General features: G+C 45.2%; 1 protein-coding gene across 4 annotated transcripts in view; it reads left to right on the top strand.

Annotated features, from left to right (window-relative positions):
• The window catches only part of IQGAP2 (IQ motif containing GTPase activating protein 2), a 1,048,054-nt gene that overhangs the window by 858,616 nt on the left and 168,025 nt on the right, over positions 1–21,413 (top strand). For all 4 annotated transcript variants that reach the window (XM_085632282.1, XM_085632281.1, XM_085632284.1 and 1 more), the window contains 5 exons: positions 4,016–4,179; positions 7,761–7,985; positions 11,156–11,296; positions 13,026–13,110; positions 16,664–16,896. In XM_085632282.1, coding sequence (XP_085488408.1) covers positions 4,016–4,179; positions 7,761–7,985; positions 11,156–11,296; positions 13,026–13,110; positions 16,664–16,896 — 848 coding nt within the window. The remainder of the gene's footprint in view (positions 1–4,015; positions 4,180–7,760; positions 7,986–11,155; positions 11,297–13,025; positions 13,111–16,663; positions 16,897–21,413) is intronic.

The following is a 21,413-nucleotide window of genomic DNA, read 5'->3' as shown; positions in this document are numbered from 1 at the left end:
TACAAAAGATTTACATAAAAGGCACAAATAAAATACCCGTCCTTTCTGTATTGACTAGTTCAATATTAACCCCATCACATTTTTAATTCCAATTAGAGAATGATTGACCAAGGACATGGACCGGTAAAATTGTCCTCTACGTTTCGATCCTTTGTGTATGTCTTAGTTCTTACAAATCACGGCGGATCTTCCTCAGGATTAGTAAAATAAGGACAGCCAAGCTGTAGAAAATTCACAGCACGAGATCCGTCAGTATCCCATAGTTATCTTCCAGCAAGGGGTAGATATTTCCAAAATCACAATGTTGCCCGGCATGTATCCAAACTTCACTTATTAGGGATGGATAATATAGACATAAAGCTGATCATGGCACCTCGTCAGCTTAGAGACACTCTTCTTTGAGAAGGTAAAATGGGTGGTAACAGAACTTTTCCTGATCAGATTGGCAGAAGACAGGAAACTGCCGTGCCAGAGAGTGAAGAAAAAGAAGAGACTAGAAATCTGCCACTGTTCATAAGGAAAGTGAGTTGAAATACAATGCAAAATATTTTCTTCTTAAGGAAAGGGTTTTGGACTAAATTAGTCTGGTTCCCAGGGAAATTTCATGTTGGACATGTAGTTGGTTGATCCAGTAGTAGGGACAAGATCCCAGCAAAATATCACTGAAGCATGTTCAGTCCAAGCTTACATCTATGCTATAGCTTTCTATCCTATTAGGATTTGTTGGTTGTTTATAGCACAAATTAGACCCAATCATGGTCACTGCGCTTTACATGGGACCAGATACGATACGGTTAACAAGCTTTGTTGATTAAAGGGAAGCCTTATGTTTAGATCCCCTAGCTAGAGTATTGTTGATTACTAAATGAGGTCCCTACACGAGTTACTATCACATTCATAAAGTTAAAATCGCATAACTCTTCTTGTATACCATTACGATGATCTAGGCACCAAGAAGCCGTAGAGCAAGATGATTGCACCCTAAGTTTGTTCTGGACTTCTCTATACTGCGTCTCATTATTCTGCAGATTAAACCTCTTAAGTTGTAGGAACCTTGCAAAGCTTCACTTTCAACCATTCGTTTAGGTTGACAACTTGTCTAGGGCTTAATTTGCCTTAGATGTGCTTCGCGACTCTACCCTCCTATTCGTTCTGATTGGCACCGTGTGGTCACACTTCCGGTTGCAGCCGCCCAGTTGCCTCTTGACCAGGACTGCGGATCTGTGCCTTAGTGTGACCTTTGGCAACATTCCACATCGCCTCCCCTCAGCAGCTGTGTGTTAGAGTGGTCTGTGGTTTAATTCCTCATGGTGAACTGCAGCACTGGTTACTCCCTCTCTGCCGCTGTCACAGGTGCACTGAAGTCCATTTTGTCAGTGGCAGGAGCTTCCCGAACATGGTCCATTTTGGTGCGGAACTGTGTACTTGCACCCGGGGACAGTTCGTTGTTCTGAATATCCATTTGCCCTTACATGGGAGAACAATCTGATATGTTAATATTTGTGTACAAGTTGAGAGAACACAATGACGCCCGCTAAGATGATTTGACCAATGCTAAAACAATCCCAGATCATTAGATGGAGGAGGCACATACTCTTTTACACAAGATAGTTGTGATCTAATCAGGGATAGTTGTATCCGAGAGAGTGGTATCCATGATAAATAGGAAATGAGGAAACACGAGAATCCTTCCTTCTAGCAGTGTAAGAAGAGGGTCTCATTCTAGCTGGTGATAGGTCATCGCACAGGATCCCTACAGTGAAGCTGGACCAAATGCCTCTGGCCTGTTGAACTAGTTCTGCACAGAATCAAGTTTCATCAAACACTCCCATTTAGGTGATTTTTCCTAATGTCAGACTTCAAAGGTACATACAAGCCAACAACAACAATCTAGAGTCCTTTGATGCCCTCTTCCCATCTCTCCAGACTGCCCCCTCCCACGCACTCCTCCCCTCCCCTTCCCGCCCCTACTCCTCCCCCTGAAGAACCGGACCCGCCATCTGAACTCACCCACCTTTCTGGTGCTCCCTAGTAACCACACCCGCCCTTCGCCACGCGACATCACCCTCACCACCCCCAGAGAGAACAAGACCCCTATACTTCCCCCCTCCGGCTTTCACCGCCACCTGCCCTTCATCCACCTCAATCCTCAATCCACCTCGAACAACTTTAACACACAATCTCTGACTCCCAACCACTTCCCCAAACCCACATGCAATAAAACACTGACACCCCAACACGACCCCCGCCACCCTGCACTCGCGGCCCCTCCTAGAATGCACACGGACAACACAACCACAAAAAGGCAACCCAACAACATGACTCTTTCGCCCCCCCCCCCTCCCCCCCTCCCGGTCTAACATACCACGATCCTCAACATCACAGACTATATCCACAAATCCCTCGATAACTATCAATGCTGCCTACTCATTCTCCTGGACCTATCGGCAGCCTTTGACATGGTTGATCACAAACTACTCATCAAGGCCCTGCAAGAAAGGGTACGTGCTGATGAGGTGGTCCTACACTGGTTCTCCTCCTTCTTACATAACCGTTCGCAAAGGATAAAAATCAAAAACTCTATCTCTGACCTACACCCCATTAGCAGGGGCGTACCCCAAGGTTCAGCGCTCTCACCACAACTGTTCACCATATATTCATGTAACCCCTCGCCACCATACTTAAAAATGCCAGCATCCCTTTCCACCTATATGCAGATGACACCCAGATCTATCTAGAAACCTCCTCCTTAGATGACATCTGCAGACTTAATGACACTCTAAACGAAATCCAACATGGGCTGTTTCTAAATCACTTAAAACTCAATCAAGACAAAACTGAGATCCTCCTCATCTCCAACAAAGAAGAGAACGCTCAAATTGCAGAATGGATTAAAGCTATGGAGGCTCTTAACAGTAATCTCACTCTGGCAAACTCCGTAAAATAACTAGGAATCACCCTAGGCCCAAAACACGACATGGCCAATCACATCAAAAACTCCGCAAAGAGTGCCTTCCTCAATCTGAAGCTACTCCACAAAATTAAACCATGCCTACCAAAGATCTCAATCAAGCCACCCAATCACTGGTGCTGTCCAGACTCGACTATGGGAATGCAACCCTCACTTGTACAACAAAATCCCACCTATCTCCCCTCAAAACAACAGATAGGTCACTGGAATCAGGAAATACGATCACATTTCACCAGCACTAATAGAGCTAAAATGACTTCCCAGTCAAACAGCTTGCTGGTTTCAGAACTGCCTGCCTCACGCACAAAGCCCTACACACAGGAAAACCTGACTATCTGGCCGCCAAACTCAAGAGGACTGGCCAGAATAGAAACCTCAGGAGCTCCAACTCCCTACTTCTCATCCCTATGAAAACACGCAAACAACGAAACCGCTGCAAGGTCCTTTGCCGGAAACGTGCCCAAAATCTGAAACTCCATCTCAGCTGATATCAGAACTATCTTGTACTTCACAAAATTAAAAAAACACCTACAAGTCCTCTTCCTCAACCGCTCCCTCCCGAATGGATAGCCGCCGCCTTAACGCAAACCCCTACTCTGTTGCTCTCTGACTTTGTATCACAAAGACCTACCTCAGTTCAACCCATAGACCATATGCAATCAACGAGGTTACCTCAGGACTCACGTACTACCTCAATACTGCACAGCACACTTGGACTTCCGAACCATTATGTATAACACTGCTCTATTACATAACTCTTACGGAAAACTGTTGTAAAGCACTCCGATACCCCCGGGTCCGGCCAGCACTATATAAAACTCCTTAAATAAATAAATAAATAACATAAATACATTGGATTTACATTCTATGGTCCAATCCAGTTTCATCATATATGAGAATTTGTGACAAAAGAGACTATGTCTGGAAGTTATAGTTCAATATTTGTATTGAGATTTCTGTTTCTGGACACACCAACAAATGTAGTGGTTGAGCAGCAAATGTCACCTGTTCTTACAAGTGTTCCCCACCCCCCTTGCCTTCCAGACGAACCCTACCTATTTGGCTAAGCTGATCTTCCAGATGCCACAGAATAAATCCACAAAGTTCATGGACACTGTCATTTTCACTCTGTATAACTACGCGTCCAATCAGCGCGAAGAGTGCCTGCTGCTCAAGCTCTTCGAGACCGCCCTGCAGGAAGAGATCAAGTACGTTATCTGACTTTTCTGTGTGTGGTTTCCATATTTATATTGTGATTTAGTGCCAAATTTCAAGGATAAGAGCATCACTTTAATAAAAACATTTTTATTGCAGCAGCTGCCTCTCAAACACAAGATGTGATATGTAGAACAGCATTGAGTGTGGGGCCCGTGGAGTCGGGCTGAGACCACACTAAGGGAAGAACAATGTGGTTATTGGCAGTGCTTAATTTGTATAAAAAAAAGATGCAGATGCCCGGAATCTTTTTTAAGAAAATCCAGCCCATTTACACTGCTGGTACCCCCTTTAGCCACCACTGGAGCCACACCCTCTCCCCCCCCCCCCCCACCCTGCCTAGAAGGACATCCGCCAAAGCCCTCTGTGCTGTCGCTGGTTGTCGGGTGGGGCTGTGGGGATGAGGTGTTGCTGCTTTTCACTTTTCCACAGAATTGTAATTATAAATCAGCCAAGTACTGACTGAGCACATAGCTGGTTCACATTCATAACACACTGACAGAGCGTTCACTACACTTCAGAGCTCTCGGTCGGACCATGCATGAACACCCATCCACCCCTTGACGTCACCCAGACACTCAGTCTCCTCAGCCCACAACGTGTTGCTATACAAGACTCGCACTCTCCATAGTGTGCAGCCTTCTTCAGTCTGTTTCCTACTGAATTGTAATTGCAGTTGGCACATATGTGACCATCGCTCTGTGTACCCAGCAGAGAGGCCAAGGACTGAATGAGCATGTTGCCTCAATACCTTTATGAAACAGTTACAAGCACTGCCAGAAACGTGCAGTGCTCTCAGCCTCAACTTCAGAGCTTACAGTTATACTGAGCATGAACACTCACCCACACATTCTGAACTCTCCCAGACGTCTAGAGTGAGCCGGCAGGTTGCTTTGCTGTGGGGGGAGAGGACTGTATCGATGCATGTCCCAGAGAACTCCTGCTCATCCTCCAACTCCACCGATCACAACACACCAGAAGCCAGCTGCCTACCCGACACCCTAAACCACCTCCAGTGTGTGGTACTGGCTCAGGGCGCATCTGGGTGCCACTGCAGCACAGGCAATCGAGCATCGAGCTCTCCAGGCAGACTGCGGTGCCAGTGGTGGACAGCAGGCAGTGCAGTGGAGGATGCAGTGCAGGGACCACACTACACTCTTGTGTCAGGGTCTCAATCCTGCCAAGGCATTGGTCGCTGCAAAGTTCAAGCAGAAACTGAAATGGCCCAACCCTCCCCACTCAGCTGCAAGCCGACCAGGGCGCTGCTGCAGCAATGTCACTTTAGACCACCATCATGGCAGTTGAACTAGGACTCAGTCATGGGCTTCTTTCAAAAAGGAGTGTTTTGTTCCTTTGTGAAGTTTCAGTAGTGTCACATCACCCAGGCAGTTAGGTGTGACCGTTCTGCGCAATTATGCGACATCCATGCCTGGCCCTGGGAGGTGCAAATGGCATCAGAGGGATGTGGAATTCATTTCTTTGTGGATTTGCACCCATTAGAGAAAAAGCAGGTGCTTTAGGCAAAAGGCATGCTGGTGGTGCCCACTGGCTCAAATGATTTAGTGTTTGGTGGGGATGCAATCAGTACAGTGCTTAGTGTGTTTTCATCACATATGTATGTATGTGGTATTTCTATAGTGCGAACCTATCCAGAAGGCTGCTGAGCACTGTAAAGGGTTCAAACAAAAACCCAGAGAATGCTAGGAGGTTTAGCCGGTTTACAGACGGTCAGTTCTTGATGATGGAGTGTTCTTTAGAGAGATGCATCTTCAAGGCTTTCCTAATCTGGAGCGGCGTTGAGGTGGTCCCTACGGAAACAGGGATGCTGTTCCACATCCAGGGTGCATGGATGGAAGAGGCCTGCTGCCTGGTTTTTTAATTTTCATACTTCTTAGTCTACATTTCTGGTGGTGACCGGGCTGCGAGTGTGCTGAGAACCACCAGAGATGTGGGGCGTGTCTGCTCGATCAGCAAGGGTGCTGGTTGTGATGGCTTTGCAAGTGACACAGATCGTTGTGATGGCTTTGCAAGTGACACAGATCGTTGCGATGGCTTTGCAAGTGACACAGGTCGTTGAGATGGCTTTGCAAGTGACACAGGTCGTTGTGATGGCTTTGCAAGTGACACAGGTCGTTGTGATGGCTTTGCAAGTGACACAGGTCGTTGTGATGGCTTTGCAAGTGACACAGGTCGTTGTGATGGCTTTGCAAGTGACACAGGTCGTTGTGATGGCTTTGTAAGTGATGCAGCTGGTTGTGAAGATGGGACGGGACGGGCCGGTAAGGGGAACCAGTGGATGAGAGTGTTAATTCGGTCACATTTCTTCTGGCTGTGAGTGAGATGTGCTGTGGCGCGTAGGATGTCTGTCAGGGGTTGCAGTGTGAAGTCTGGGAGGCCACAGAGCAGGGTGTCACCACCATCCAGATGTGAGTCGAAGGCTTGCACAGCAGCTCTAACGTCACTTTTTGGAAGAAAGGCAGAAACCAGCCCGGAAAAAATGAGAGATGTACAGTGAAAATCATAGGCTAATCCCAGAGCCCCTTGCATAACTGGAAAACAACGGGATTCAAAATCTTTGGTCACTCCCGGGGATGACATGTATGTGATGCTATCATAACGAAGCCGACACGTCGAAGTTCTATGAAATGCAGATTGTCATTCTTTAGTGACGTCAGGCAGAGCAGGAATTGTGTTAATGCTTTGCCTGGTGGTTGTCTACTGAGCCCCTAGCCCTGGCACTGGCACAGAGTACAACTAGAGGTCAGAAAGAATGAAAGGAGAGAACAGACGCAGGGAGAACGAGAAGAGAAAAAGCGTATGACAAATATGATGTGTAGTATTAAGATAGACGAGTTAAAGGGAAGGTAAAGCATGCTTTTGGGAAATGTGGAAGGCTACACATCTATCTGGCGAGTAGCTCATTCTCATCAAATAAGGAAAATGAATTATAAGGATATATTAATTTGGTAGATCAAATCAAGTTACTGGCCATGGATAAATCCGGTAGCATGATTAGCTGGAAATGTATTCTATAAGTTATTTGTATTTTGACATTGAAATTTGAAAATAAGGCAATAAGAATTTTTAAAGTAAAATATATTGCAAGTTACAAGGGTTGTTAATGTCTTTTAATATTGATGTGGATGTGAATTGCTGTGAGCTCTCAAAACTGGGAGCAGGTGTATAGCAAATCCCAGTGTATGCACTAAAATTACTATATGGCGTGTTATAATGTGTTGCTGATGTTTTTTTAAAAAAGTAATCTGAGGTTTAGGTGAGTTCATTTAAAATTAAATTCAACAACTTGTGAAAAATGTACTTTGGTACTTGATCAGCGCGTCATTAAGTGCCTGTAGCTCTTAACCCTCCTGTCCCTTTCCACACTGAATCTGCCACTGCGCATAGAGATATCTGACCTGTGTGGATTCAGGTAGGCTTTAAACTCCCATTTGATTGCCCATCATAACTGCTTATCTAGCATGCAGCTTCTGCTATTTGCACCTTTCCTCGTCGAGATGCTTTCGCTGCTCTGTCAGATAAATAAACACAAAAATGTGCTGTTTTTCCCTTGAAGATCTAAAGTGGACCAGATCCAGGACATTGTGACTGGGAACCCCACTGTGATTAAGATGGTCGTCAGCTTCAACCGAGGGGCCAGAGGTCAGAACAACCTTCGGCAGCTGTTGGCTCCAGTTGTGAAAGAAATCATTGATGACAAATCTCTCATCATCAACACAAATCCCGTCGAAGTGTACAAGTCGTGGGTAAACCAGCTGGAAATGTCCACGGGAGAAGCCAGGTTAGTTGTTGAGTTGTATTTGCTGTGACGTCGCGTGACGCAGTCTTTCTTCTCTGTTCTCACCTCACTTGCACGCCGACTCTGTGTCTAGTTAGTGGGCCGTGCAGTAGCTGTGGGCTCGGTGCGGGTGGGGATAGAAGCCTGCCCAGGCCATGCATGTCTAACCCTGGGGCTGATGGGGGAAGATTGCCTAATAGCGGAGATTCTGTGTGCGGGTGTCAAAGTGAGAAAAACAGGAGTGCGCCATTGTCGACGTACGTGTAAAGACTTGCAGTCTGAGGTGGCGCCCTCTGTGCGCTGCCCACAGGTGGGTCGAGATGGAGGCAATAAACCCTGCCGCATGTTTGGATTGCAGTTCGTGCACATCGTGGAAAAATCACCTATACTTTTGTTTTTAAGATTGAGATGTGAAGTTGTTGTGATTGCAATGATTTTAAGTAATCAAGCAATAAAGATTATTACTTGCACTAATACTTTTGAATGTCTAGTCTGTGCGACATGCACTGCATTCCATAGTGCACAGGCATAGAAAAGCAATGGTGACTATACATCACCCACAAAGTCAGCGCGCAGAGGGCAGTGCCACGGCCTGCACGGATTTTACAGCACGCTGCCGAGTGACAAATATCAATAGGAAATCCTGCGGCCTTGTTTTTCATTTCTGATGTCACCCAAAACGCCTAGGGCACGACTGGGGGACCCGTGTTCCCCCCCTGCTCTCGCCTGGTGAACGGCACCTGCAGAGGCGCCTGCGAGAGGCCACCGCTAGTTCACGTTCCCTTTCACCTTTCTTTAAATGGGTTTGCAATGTCATCTACTCGTTTTAAGCATCTGTGATCATTTCCATATTTTCTGCTGTGCAGACGCACCACGGCCAAAGGCGCCAGTTTACGATTGCAACTGGCTGTCTGGAATTAATAACCTGTTTTACTGGCTGGAGAAGTCTGTGGTTTGTCTAGTCACTGCTCTGACTCATAAATGAGCACAGATGGTTAATGTACGTGCTGAAGAGCACGACGTGTAACATACAGTTCACACATTTGTATCTTGAAGATAACTCAGTGGGTAACTGCTTTCATCATGGAGATCACTTTGGTAGTTGCGGTGCATAAGTTACAGCCCCAATATAGCACAGCGAGCTATGAGCTGCCATCAAAGAGTTGCATGCAAACTTCAAAGCATGGGTTTGGGTTTTTGTTTCTTTTCTCAATCTTTTGTTATTGTAGGGTTCGTAAAAAGGGTTCCTTGAGTAATAATAAGTTCTTATTAGACACCACAATCACCATGTTACATTTTAAGTCCTGAGTTTGTGTTTCTCCACACCAAGTACTTTTTTTTTAAATTATTTAATAATTTTTATTAAAGATTATAGACGGATACATTTAACAATCGGCCAGATTGGCGTCGAATTTTTTTTTTTACTGTGGTACATGCATAACTGGCCCACACTGTTCGTGTGGTTAAGAGAGAAAGAGAAGAAGAGAGGATAAGGCAGAGAGTTTAGTGTTGAAACAAGATGGGAAAGGGGCAGGTCGTCGGGCATTGTAAACGCTTGGCAGCACATTTAGCGGTTGCTATGCTTGCTTTGTACATTTGACAACAAAAGTTGGGTTGCTCGCCGTTCCCGAGAGTTGAAGTTTGCAATGTTGGGGCTCGGTCCTTTTGGTTCGCATGGTATAGAGTTTAAAGTTCAGGTAGTGTGTTTATGGAGGTTCATAAGAGTCTAGATAAGTGTCCAGGGTTTCCCACATCCCCCTTGTTGACGCTTTCCATGGTGTGTACTGAAGTGCCAGGTTGTCTGCTCCTCTGAGGTGTGTAATCCAGTTGATCCAACCTTTGTAGCTAGTTTTACTTGTATCTTTCCAGTTGTTTAATACCATTTTAACATCTGCTGATAATAACAAGTCCATTAGGTCTTTATCCTGCTCAGTTCTCAAGTTTGTGCGTAGAAAAGCAGAGGTGAGGGAGGTGAAATCCCTTGCTATTTTGCAGTCAAACACGTTATTTATGAAATCAAAGACTTTCCCCCAGAATGTCTTGAGTGTTGGGCAGTGGAAGACTAGGTGAGCCAGTTCCCCATTCTCTTTGTTGCAGTTCCAACATAGCAGGTTGTCTTTAAGCTTTAGTTTGTGCAGTTGAGCGGGGTTCCAAAATGCCTTGTGGAGCAACCAAAATTCAGGGTGTTCAAAATGGCTTATCTAGCAAAGCAAGGAATGTACTGGGTCTCCACAGAGTCCGAGTATGCACCAGTTTGGCTGCAGGTAGAGAAGGCCATTCTGAGCAACCTGAGCCCTCTGGCCCTACTGACTGCCAACTCTCATCCCCACTCATCCAATACTATCTTTAAAAACACAACAATCGCACTCCTTAGAGTAGATAAGAAAATGGATACACCCATCAAAGGGTCCAAATCAGAATCACTGTGGGCGAACAACAAACTTGGATACAAAGGGAAAAGTCTTAACTTCGACACATGGATAGCGAAAGGTATCTGCTACCCACACCAACTCGAAAAGGGAGAATACCCCATCCCCTTTTCTGACCTTAAAGCAAGCTTCTACCTAGAAGACATTGATCTATATAGGCTCCTGAAAATAAGAACAGCCCTTCCAAAGAGGAAACTAGATCCCGCCCAACCCTCAATCTTCCAGTATACATCAAACATTAACAAAACAAGCCGCCAAGTCTCACACTTATATAAGCTTCTACGCCCCAAGCCCACCAAACTGAACGAAACAACGATAGCCTACTGGAATAAACACACTTGACACACCACTAAATGAACAGGAATGGGAAACTATGTGGGCCTCGTCCTCTCGCAACAAGATCACCCCAGCTCTGGCACATGAAGTTCTTTTAACATATAATGCCTACTAGTATGGACGGCGTGGGACTCTTACATCGTGTAGCACCTATTGTTTAAAGTAACATATATTCTACATTGATTAACAGAATTATATGATTCATGGTATCTGTATAATATGTGTATGCAATGCAAAGTGATCTGACTCCCTATATGGGGATCAGTTGTGCTGTAAAAGAAATTAACCGTGGGAGATGGGGGAGGGGCGAGGGGTACCGATGGAGTGTGGTACTGATGGGATTCCTAGAGAAGGAGGTCACGGGGGTGCCAACAAAAACTATCCCACATGATGTTTTCCTTTTTGCAGCAAATTGCCCTATGACGTGACAACCGAGCAGGCCTTGTCACACGCGGAGGTGAAAAACCGCCTGGAGTCGTCTATCCAGAGCCTCCGGTCCGTCACCGACAAGGTGCTGGCGTCCATCTTCTCGTCCCTGGATATGATCCCGTGAGTGCTGCGTTCCCCTTTTACAAACTGCAGAGTGGGGTCTTTGTGCACAGGAGCTTGAATGGCAGCAGCACAGCCTGCGTAGTATGAAGGGGGCGTATGCGACTTCCCGCTCATTTCCCTCGCAGAGCAGGTTTGCGGCTGGCGCCCCCTGTCCCTTCCTGCATTTGGGCGATGAAATATGTAAATGTCTGTAAGACGAAGATGAAAAGACGGTTTATCATTTTATAAAATGCATGAATTGTATTGATGTTGGCATTTGTTGCAACCACTAATTCTGTTCTGTAATACTGTGTTTGTGCTTTGGGCGGTCCCTGGTTTTTTGCCGAGTTCATTTTTCAAAATAAACGCATCAAATGTATGATACTTTTAAGGAAATTTTAGCCCAGATCTGTGGATAATAAAAACGGTTTTCTTTGCAAGGCCTTGGGTACGTGCAGAATGTCGGTGAGTGCGAGAGAGCTTGAAATAACTGATGCTGAAGGTGCACGAAGTACACGACTCCATCACCTCTGGGCAGTCCCGTTATATTAGCTTCCAGCAGAGGGCAGTGTTTCATTGTTTTGTTTAGAGATCGCACAAGAGCTCGTTCTGAGCGAGTTTAAAATAGACGTTTTTGTAATATCTTTGTTGCCAAAGCTTGGCCTGCAGGTGCGTTGTACTGCAGTGCATTACCACTAGTATAGTACTTTCCGTAACCGTTATGAGCTTAAAAAGCTTACATGGAACAGTCATAAGACATAGCAGCTTCCTACTTTAAATGTGCCTTTTTGCCTGCTGGCTTTCCGTCGAATTACTCCTCTGTGTCTGCATAAAATATTCCCGCAGAACAGTCTTCATATCCATCGATAGTACTTTATTTTTCCCATACTGCTGCATAGCATTCTCGCTCCTAGGTGACTGCATTACATACGTCCATGGTGAAATTCAGAACTTTTTGCTTTGAATTTAAATTGCAGTGTATTTTTACTTTTTGCTTTGAATTTAAATTGCAGTGTATTTTATGTTGTTTGTTCCTACATTTAAGCTATAAGTGTCCTGCTTCACCCCCAGTTGCTCACTCAAAACTGTCATTGGTTGTTTTTTCAGACTAGTCCGAAAGGCTCAGTGCAGATTTTTACATTTTTTAGCAGTGTCTCTGAATTTTAGCAGCTTTGCTTGACAATTATCTTCTATGTTTTGATCCCAGAACTGCTGTATGTTAGAACATCTAGATTCACATTGCAGTGCAAGCTTCAGGTATATTCGGTGCTCGAAATGGAAGAAATGCAGGCGCTCACTAGGCCAGAGTACCCATTTGCCACCGAGAAGTGCCAGTCCCCCGTGAACAGGTATTATGCCCCTGCTGGTGGGTTCTGGCACTTGCCTTTTCAAAGTAGAGAAGTGCCAGTGCTCGCTACTTGCCCACCCAAAGCCTTGGTTCTGATACTTACCATTGGCGCACGTAAGCAAGACGGGCGTTGTGTTGTCTGTACCAAACGCTGAGGATCATTCCAACCTGGCTGGGGTTGAGGTGGTTGTTTTACACCTAGGAATGCATGCCAGCGTGTTAAAAAGAGTGTTTAACCCCGTTCTGAGGTGTAAAACATGTGCTGTGTTTCCATCGTTCGAATCCCGCCAGGCCCTTCATGGAAACATTTCTGTAATGAAAAAAGCACGGCACGAGGTCTTGTGTTTCATTCTGATCTCCAGCGTTGGTCACATTTCTTCTCTTCTTTGGCTGCTTCAGGTATGGGATGAGGTACGTGGCCAAAGTCCTGAAGAACTCTCTCCATGAAAAATTTCCAGATGCGACAGATGACGAACTGTTGAAGGTTGGTGTTTGCATTGTGACCCCCACCTGTGATGGCTGCTTTTTATTATTATTTTTTTGTGAAATATCGTTGAAATGTAGTGCAGTAATCTCATTTAGAATCCTAAATCCATGTGAATATGAACTTTCCATTTGAACATACATTGTTGCACTGGAATTACTGTAAATAAAGCCTGACAAGTTTCTGATTTAGTTGGAAGTAGCTTTAAGACCTTAAACTTCTCTGTCGCGCTGATTTCGTGCATTTGATTCGCAGCAATGTGCACTGAGAAATCTTTTCACTGATTTTCACAGGGAAAAACCCACACTGCAAGGAGAGAGCGCTTCAAATAGCTACCTACGCGCGGGCTTGTCAGTAGCTTCTGTGGGGCTCTGGTCACAATCGTGATGTAGGGTCTTCTAAGGGTGGTCGCTGTCCTCTTCAGAAGCACAGTGTCGAGTGGGCCTCGCTGGGAGGTACGAAGAGAGATAAACACCCCAGATGGACCAGGCAGGCCCTTGTAGGGTTCCATATACATAACATGCCGCAGCAGAATGTGTTTATATGGAACATGTTTGGGTTACTGTGTGCAGGAAATACACAGCAGATTCTCATAGGCCATAGCAAATCTTGATATACGGGTTAAATAGTCTGCTTTTCAGTGTCTTGAATCCCCTCCAGCCTCCCACGTGCGCTCTCCATGAAGTGACACAACTAATGTTGCTTGAGCCTCCCAGGCTGTCCTGTCAATAAGTTACTCACAAAGTAATGTTAATCGCAGCCTTGGACCTGTCCAGCTGTTCAGACTCTTTAGGTTGGGGCATCTTTTGCTGGACCAACCAAAACTAAAATGCCAAGATGGTATTATCTGATGGCAGTGGTTCTGTACCGCGCACGCGTGGCGTCAAGCCTCGCTTCATTTTTGTGAATGTGCAATAGAGGATTCAGAATCGTGTCCCAAAGAACCTGCTTCAAGGTTTGAGTTTCTGGAGGAGACACACGTGTGAAGGGACATTTAGCACTTTTGGTAGGGGCTTTGACCAGTAGTTGGAGGCAACGGAGGAAAACTGTCTCCGCAAACGCAGTCACCCAGCTACTAATGTAAAGAACTGTGATCTGTCTCAAAGACGGCCCAGGCATGCTGCAATAGGCAGAGGCGTAGGAAGCACTTAATTTCGGCGAGGGACAGAGACCGCCTTTGTGGGGGTTTCATTGACCCAATTACCCGTGGTCTTCGCGTCTTCGGCTCCACTACACCTCTACAATCTTAGAGGTTTGAAGTGAAATAGTAGTATTACGATAAAATATTGTTTGATACAAAGTTCAGATATGTTTGTTCAGACACAGCCCACTGTGCGATATCTTAGGGAGCCGAGTTACCCGCTGCCAAACGCATCCTGCAGATCTCAAAGTTTGAATCTCCGCAGGATCTGCTTTTAATGCTTCTGAAGGGTAATAGCATGCATGCTGCTACATTGGAAGAGCAGTAAGCTCTTCCATTTTCTATTCTATTGAGCCGTGAAAACGAGGATGCAAGCTGTTCACACACCCAGGTTAATATTAGCAGAAGCTGGGCTCTTAGATAAAATACAAAGGATTGTATTCTTTAGGGCAGGTAGCGCTGCCAACCAGAGGTACGGTCAGAAGCACACTTCTAACTCATCTGACTGCACGCTGAGAACCCACATTTATTTGTGTTGAAGTGGCTGGAAAGACTTGCGGAGCGCTAAACAAAACTCGTGGTAAATATGGCTGAATGCAGGGAGACAGCAGCGGGAGAGGGGGCCCTTTAAATGTGTCCGGCTGTTACCTGGAGCAGGGAGCCTTGAAACAGACATGCACTCTCCTCCTTTCTGTGGGCTTTTCTCGCTCAGCCTGGGGCAGTCAGAGAAGGCCGGGGCAGCAATTCATGCCGCTCCAAGTCTGCTGCAAGTGGCGTGTGGCAGTCAGATCTGCGCATCACGAAGAAGTGGTGTACTCAGGAAAGTAGGTACCAGAAGTTTGGCCCCATCTCCTTGCTCCTTTCAAAGACTGCTGAGGAGTGGTGGGGCTAGCCCTGGGCATGTGAAGATAAAACATGCATGTGCCTCTCAGAGGCTGCTGAAGTGCATGGGGGCACGCGCAGTGAAGGTGCAGGGTAGAAAGTGTTGGCCCTGCTTTTGTATGCACAAAAGTGCATCGCTGTCCCTGTTTCAACTTCATACATTGTTTGAGAATGCATGGGTGCCCTCCAGCAACAACCTCATACCTGGTAGTGGAAGTCTGCAGGTGTCGGGCGAGGAGGCGCTTTGATTTTCCTCTTTGTCTGCCGTGAATGGGCGCTCTGCGGGGCTCCACTTAAGGTAGGGCTGAGGAGTATCTTGGACACTAGATGTCCAGAGCCTGGGATTGCCAGCCATCAGGGAGTGGAGTGTGGAGGTCCTGGTCCTCGTCCCCGTGCTTCCGCCTCCTCTTTTGCTCTTAGCTGCACAGGGCACTTTAAAGTTGAGTGGAGGTGAGCAGGTGGATAACAAGGCAAAAATCTTCAAATCCTTGAAGACCAAATAAAAGGACAGAAGTCTTAGGGCGGTGGTGACCCTGCGAGACATCAGCGTTATTTTGAGACCAACAGAGTGGTCATAGGTACTGCAGTGGCGTAACAAAACTTTAGCCCCCCCCTTGCAAAGTACATGGAGGTTGCCCCCCCCCCTGCCCTGCAAAGTACCTGGAGCTCGCCCCCGCCCTATCCCTGCCCGCACTGCAGGGACCTTTGTTACGCCACCGAAGCACTGGAGGCAGGTCACAAAATCAAAATCAGGGCCATCATAGGAAGCGCTTTCACATTCCAATGGCCCTGCAAACAGTGGAGATGCACTGGAATTTTCTTTTTGTACCCCTTGTCCCCCAACCTGGTCACTACCTACGCCCAGGGCAATGGGCAAGCTATGTAGATTGACTAAATGAACGGAGACCGATCCTATATGTCAGTGATTCTTAACCTTTTGACTTCTGTGAACCCCCACTGAATTATTACTTGGATCCAGGGACCCCACTGAGTGATTTTTGGAAGTTGGAGACCCCCGGTTTAAGGAATTTCTAGAATTTGAACCCAAAACAATATACAAAACTACCAAAACAAGTATACACCAAGTAAATGCTCATATATTGAAATATTTTGTTTAATTCAATATCAAATAGAGAAAAATATTTCACATTTTCAATTTTATTTATTTATACTTTATTTACTGTAATACATTTTTAAATATTATTGAATCTTTTAACACAGTGGCGGGCCCCCTGAGTAGGCCTTGCGGACCCCAGTAGTCTTCTGATTACAGATCATTGCTCTATGTTATAGAATAATTTAGTGCTCCATACACGTCATTCGAAAACCTGACTTTCTGTCAGGTATTTTATGTCTGAATTGTTTTAAGATAAAATGTGCAACAGCTTAAAACTCGCGAAACATTTTCCTGAATACTTATTTAGTCGAGCATTAGATGTTTTGTCATTCTTTGAATCTATACATTTATTAGAGCAAAACCTGAACTTCATACAGGTTTATTTATGAATAACTTTGTCCTTTTCCTCACAGATTGTTGGAAATCTGCTGTATTATCGTTACATGAACCCGGCCATTGTTGCTCCCGATGGTTTTGATATCATTGACATGACGGCCGGTGGCCAGATCCACTCAGACCAGAGGAGGAACTTGGGCTCTGTAGCGAAGGTGCTGCAGCACGCGGCGTCCAACAAACTCTTCGATGGTGAAAACGCGCATCTTTCGTCGATGAACTCTTATCTGTCGGACACATATGAGAAGTTCAGGTGCGCCATGTTTGTTCTGTCAGCAGATAAATATTTTTTAAACAACCACACTACATGTTCAGAAAATAATTGATTAAACAATAAATATCAAATTGTGTCTTAACTATAAACATGTTTGCGCATAAGTAAAAATGATATCTGGGTTACGTCTAAAAATTGTCCAGCTTGCATTTACAAGACTCCTTTATCACTGTGTTGCTTTCATATTTTCTTTTCATGTAGTGCATGACCAGGGTCACTGTGGTTTCCAAGGGGTAAGGAAGGCTCTGTTTGAAAAGCTACCTCTCAAAAGGTGGGAGGTTAGATGCCAAGATGTAGCTTACTAGCCACAGAGTCTAGTCTTTATTAGGCAGACTCCCGTCATTAGTCACAGTTCAGTGACAGGTAGACCCTAACCAGGATCCCTCTAAGAGCCTGGATCATCCTCTTGTTCAGGGGTCCCCAACCTTTTAAGTAACGAGCTGCTTATGTTCAATGAAAATCATGCCGAGCCACTAGTGTTATTAGTGTGGTAATAGTGGGCACCTCAGACAAGGTTACGCTAGAGGCCAGCCATGCAAGATTTCCAGCAGTGGCTGCCTCAGTGCATCAGGCAAGGCTGCCAGCAGTAATGTGAAAGTCTGAAATCCCTCTACCGGCTTAATCCAGGACAGCCACAGCTGCAATGCTCTGGCAATATGGTTATCATTTTAGTAACAAGTCTCCACAGCGCCTTATGATTTATTCCACACAAATCAGCTTTGGATATATTTTGGAATTCCAGACATTGGTGATAAATATCCGGTAAACTCATGAGTTCTGAAAATACACACATTTTTGTCTCAGACACATGCATTTCCCTTTTGTGATACATAGAATAATTCAACCAATCAGAATCTTCTGCTTTAGTAGGCTGGGCTGCACCGAGGAGAGCTACCAGTATCTCCCGAGCTACTCGTTGGAGAACCGGCTCTAGTTCATATAGAAGAGTAAGTTGTTCAACCACCGATGCAGATCTAGGTGCCACATTGGTCCTCCTTCCTCTTACAAAGAATGCCACTTGTCCTGGATATCTAAATTAGAGCTGTTACAGGGGGAGGGCTGGACTTCTACTGGTTCTATACTTGGTTCAGTGGCAGGTTAAGCGAACCATCTCCACTGTCACATGCTCCGTTTTGTCTGGTGTTGGATTTCTACTACCCCTGTCATGCCCAACATGTCTTAGATTTTCAAAGCTTATGTGCTGACGATCATTGGCATGGTAGCTCCACCGATGTGCTTATACACCACTTTATGGGCAAACTTCTCTGTCCAAGTCTCACCTGAATACCTGATGATTCTGGTACCGATACTGCTAACACTTGTGCTTGCACTAACATTTGGTAATTTATGATAGACAAAGGTTGGCCTCAGATTTCCATTAACTGCTCCAGTCTTTATTCCTAATCTAAAATTAGACCAATACTGTGTTTTGTGAATTCGGATCTTCTGCAACACCGACACATGCTATGATCTGCCAACAGTGTCTTAGACAACCCACTCATATGGTGGTTCCATCTCGTCAGTCCAAACTCACCTCTAGCACAAGTGTGCCTTGTGGATTCAGGCAGGTCCTCGTTACCTCGGTGTAGCAATTCAGACAACGAAATTGAGGAAATACTTTATGGCCGTTTTCACTGCTGCAAACCCTCTTTGCCTAGCTATGAGCAGAATTGGCGTTCATTGGGGAGGACTTCTCCTATGGATGCACTGCCTACGGGTTGTGGTTCCACTCTATCAGCTGAACCACTCTTGACATGGCATCTGCCCCAGAAATAAAGTTTTTGGAGTTTGAATGGTATCATTGGGCCTTGGGCTTTGCCTTGTTTCTTCCACTTAACCTTGCGGACCACTTGCTGGCGCCTAAGATGTCGCAGGCATACTCTGAATTTTGCAGCACTCTGAGTCTCACAAGATCCAGACTAACCAGATCCGCACGATATTAGAAACCCTTCCTCAGGGCCACCTTGGCAGTGAAACAGAGGAACAATAATGACAGTGACTGGCCATCTGCCTCTTTATTACATACTGCAAGTTTGTCGTGTATTACATTTCGTCTTCAATATATTATTATGAGGACTCTTTTCCAATGAACACTTTAATACAACATCAGTTGAATTGGATGTTTGCTCTCAACTTAACAGGCCCATGTTGTTAAATGTTTATAATATCTGCACACACCAAGTTCCTGATGCTTCTATTGGTTATTAACAATTGACAATTTCAATTCAAACCAATTGGAATTAAGCTGCAGCAGGACCAAAACTGATGGAAGTTTCAGAAGCCATAGACTGCAGAGGTTCTCACATCTGGACGACAGTTCAAAGCTCGCTCACAGGTGCGTGTTTGCAGCAATGTAGATATTACTGCTGCGACCCCCTGAAAAGCTGTCCCCCCCCCACTTCTGTAGGAGTGATCTCTTAAAATGTGTTTCATATGTTTGATTTTGTAGAGCACGAGCATGACCCTGGCCACCGGTGCCAGAGCGCTTTATATATTATTGAAACTAATAGTATTTATAACAAGAGAAAGTGTGCAAACCAATACAAAGAGCAGAATACTGGATATTTAACAGGTGCAGTCATCCGCATCGGGAGCCTAGGTTGAGGGGGTGATGAGTAGGTGACCCCACAGGCTGTGGTAAAAGAGCATAAAGGAAGTGGCTGATCTTGGTTGGAAGGTCATTCCAGATCTTAGGGGCATTTCTGGAGAAAGTACGTTTAATGGGACAACTTTTCTCAGGTTGGGAAGATCAAGGCATAAGGAAGGTTTACCGCTTTGGTCTATGCTTCCTCCTTCAAAGAATAGCATGGTCCGACTGGCCTATAGGGCAACCTTGAAGTCCAGAAGGGCCAGTCTGATAGGTTCGTGTGTGGACCAGATTGGTGCCTTGGTGTTCGCAGGTTGTGTGGTGTCCTAAAACATTTTGGAGCATTAATGTGCTGCTGCAAGGCACTGTGTCTAAACCCGTGCTTAATTTGTAATAGAAAGAGTGCCCGTGCCTAAAGCTCTACGCAGAAATCCACGGCCGGTACTTTTAAATGTCAGCGCTCCTAATACAAAGTCTGCGCAGTCTTGAATTGACCTCCTGGCTCTTCGATTCGCTGCCAGACACACTCTGCCTCTTTATCTCACTTCTTAAGGTTTTTGGCAGGAAAGGTTTGGTATTCGGAATTAATAGGCAATGATAGTTGGGTCCTTTGGTAATGGCCTTTATGTTGGTGCCCAAGTTGAATTTGAGTCATGGATAAGAACTATGGACTTGGTGGAAGAGCCTGATGAGATGGCTTTGGAAATGCACACTGAAAACTGTAAAGCTTTATTCCCCAGCCTCCCCGTAATGTCTTGCAATATTTAAAGCGTCTCTAGAACAAGGAAATGGAATCCTGTCCACCATTGACATTGCTTAACTGTTTACCCCTCAAAGCTTGCAGAACATAAAGACTTAATTTATCAACATAATCGCACTAGGCATGAAACTTTCCAGAAAAGAAAATGCACTAGAGAGGCAAATGTTCCCTTTGTAAAAGAGTTTGATGGAGACATCTATTTTGAGGAGGCTTATTTCAGTGCTATGTCCTGTCCTAAATCTAGACTGAGAGAACACTGCTTAATTTGAGCCAGTGATTTCCCGTGCTTAGCACTGGCACTTCATTCTCATAACCAGCACCTATGACAAATTTAGAGATGATTACAACTGTTTATTAATTACATGTACATTAAAAATACTAATATCTGCTGCCCAAGCAATTCTTATAGCTGCTTTGGAGGCGTGGAATAGTTTGAATTGTCACACCTGTAGGAATGTGATGGTCAGTAGTTGTGTTGGGACTGTCATTGGCAGTGCTGGCAGGGGCAATGGTTGGTGCACGCTGCAGTGGCCTCCTGAAGACAGCCCGACACTTATGTTTTCTCCCAAATTAGGCACTGGAGGACAGGTAGCGGAATTCAGACTATAAGCTACCAATCATGATCGGGTAGGTGAGGCTTGTTGAGGCAGAACTATTCTGAGGGGGTGAGAAGGCGTCTCTGCTTAGATGGAATAAATTGCTCGGTGGGCATGCCTGCCTTGTTTTCTACTCCTTGATACAACTTAATAAAGAATGATTGCAACATAAATCCAGATTGAAAGCCCTTGGAGTTTGGTGGTGTTAATGTGTTCATTGATTTGGACAGCTACACATTTTCTTGTATTTTTGGAAGGAATAGTAGTCCAGTGATAACTCTGAGAGTTACCATTGTAGAAAAGGTGTTGGTTAAATTAAGTCCCAGAGGCATAGGAGCATATCTGCGTTCTCTGCTCACACTGACTTAAGGAGTTGGTACCATGTTCATAGCTCACATGATATCAGCTCATAGCAAATTTCTGATAAAACCAAGCATTGGCAAAGCCCGTAGGTGTTGCATATGTGAAATCTATTGGCTTTGTCAATGTTTTTTAACATGTTCCACAGCAGTTGATCTTAAAGTTTAAAAAAAAAAAGCGCTATGACGTGGTC

Source organism: Triturus cristatus, chromosome 2_1 (genome assembly GCF_964204655.1).
Source record: "Triturus cristatus chromosome 2_1, aTriCri1.1, whole genome shotgun sequence".
Lineage (NCBI taxonomy): Eukaryota > Metazoa > Chordata > Amphibia > Caudata > Salamandridae > Triturus > Triturus cristatus.
This window is presented reverse-complemented; position numbering and strand designations above follow the sequence as displayed.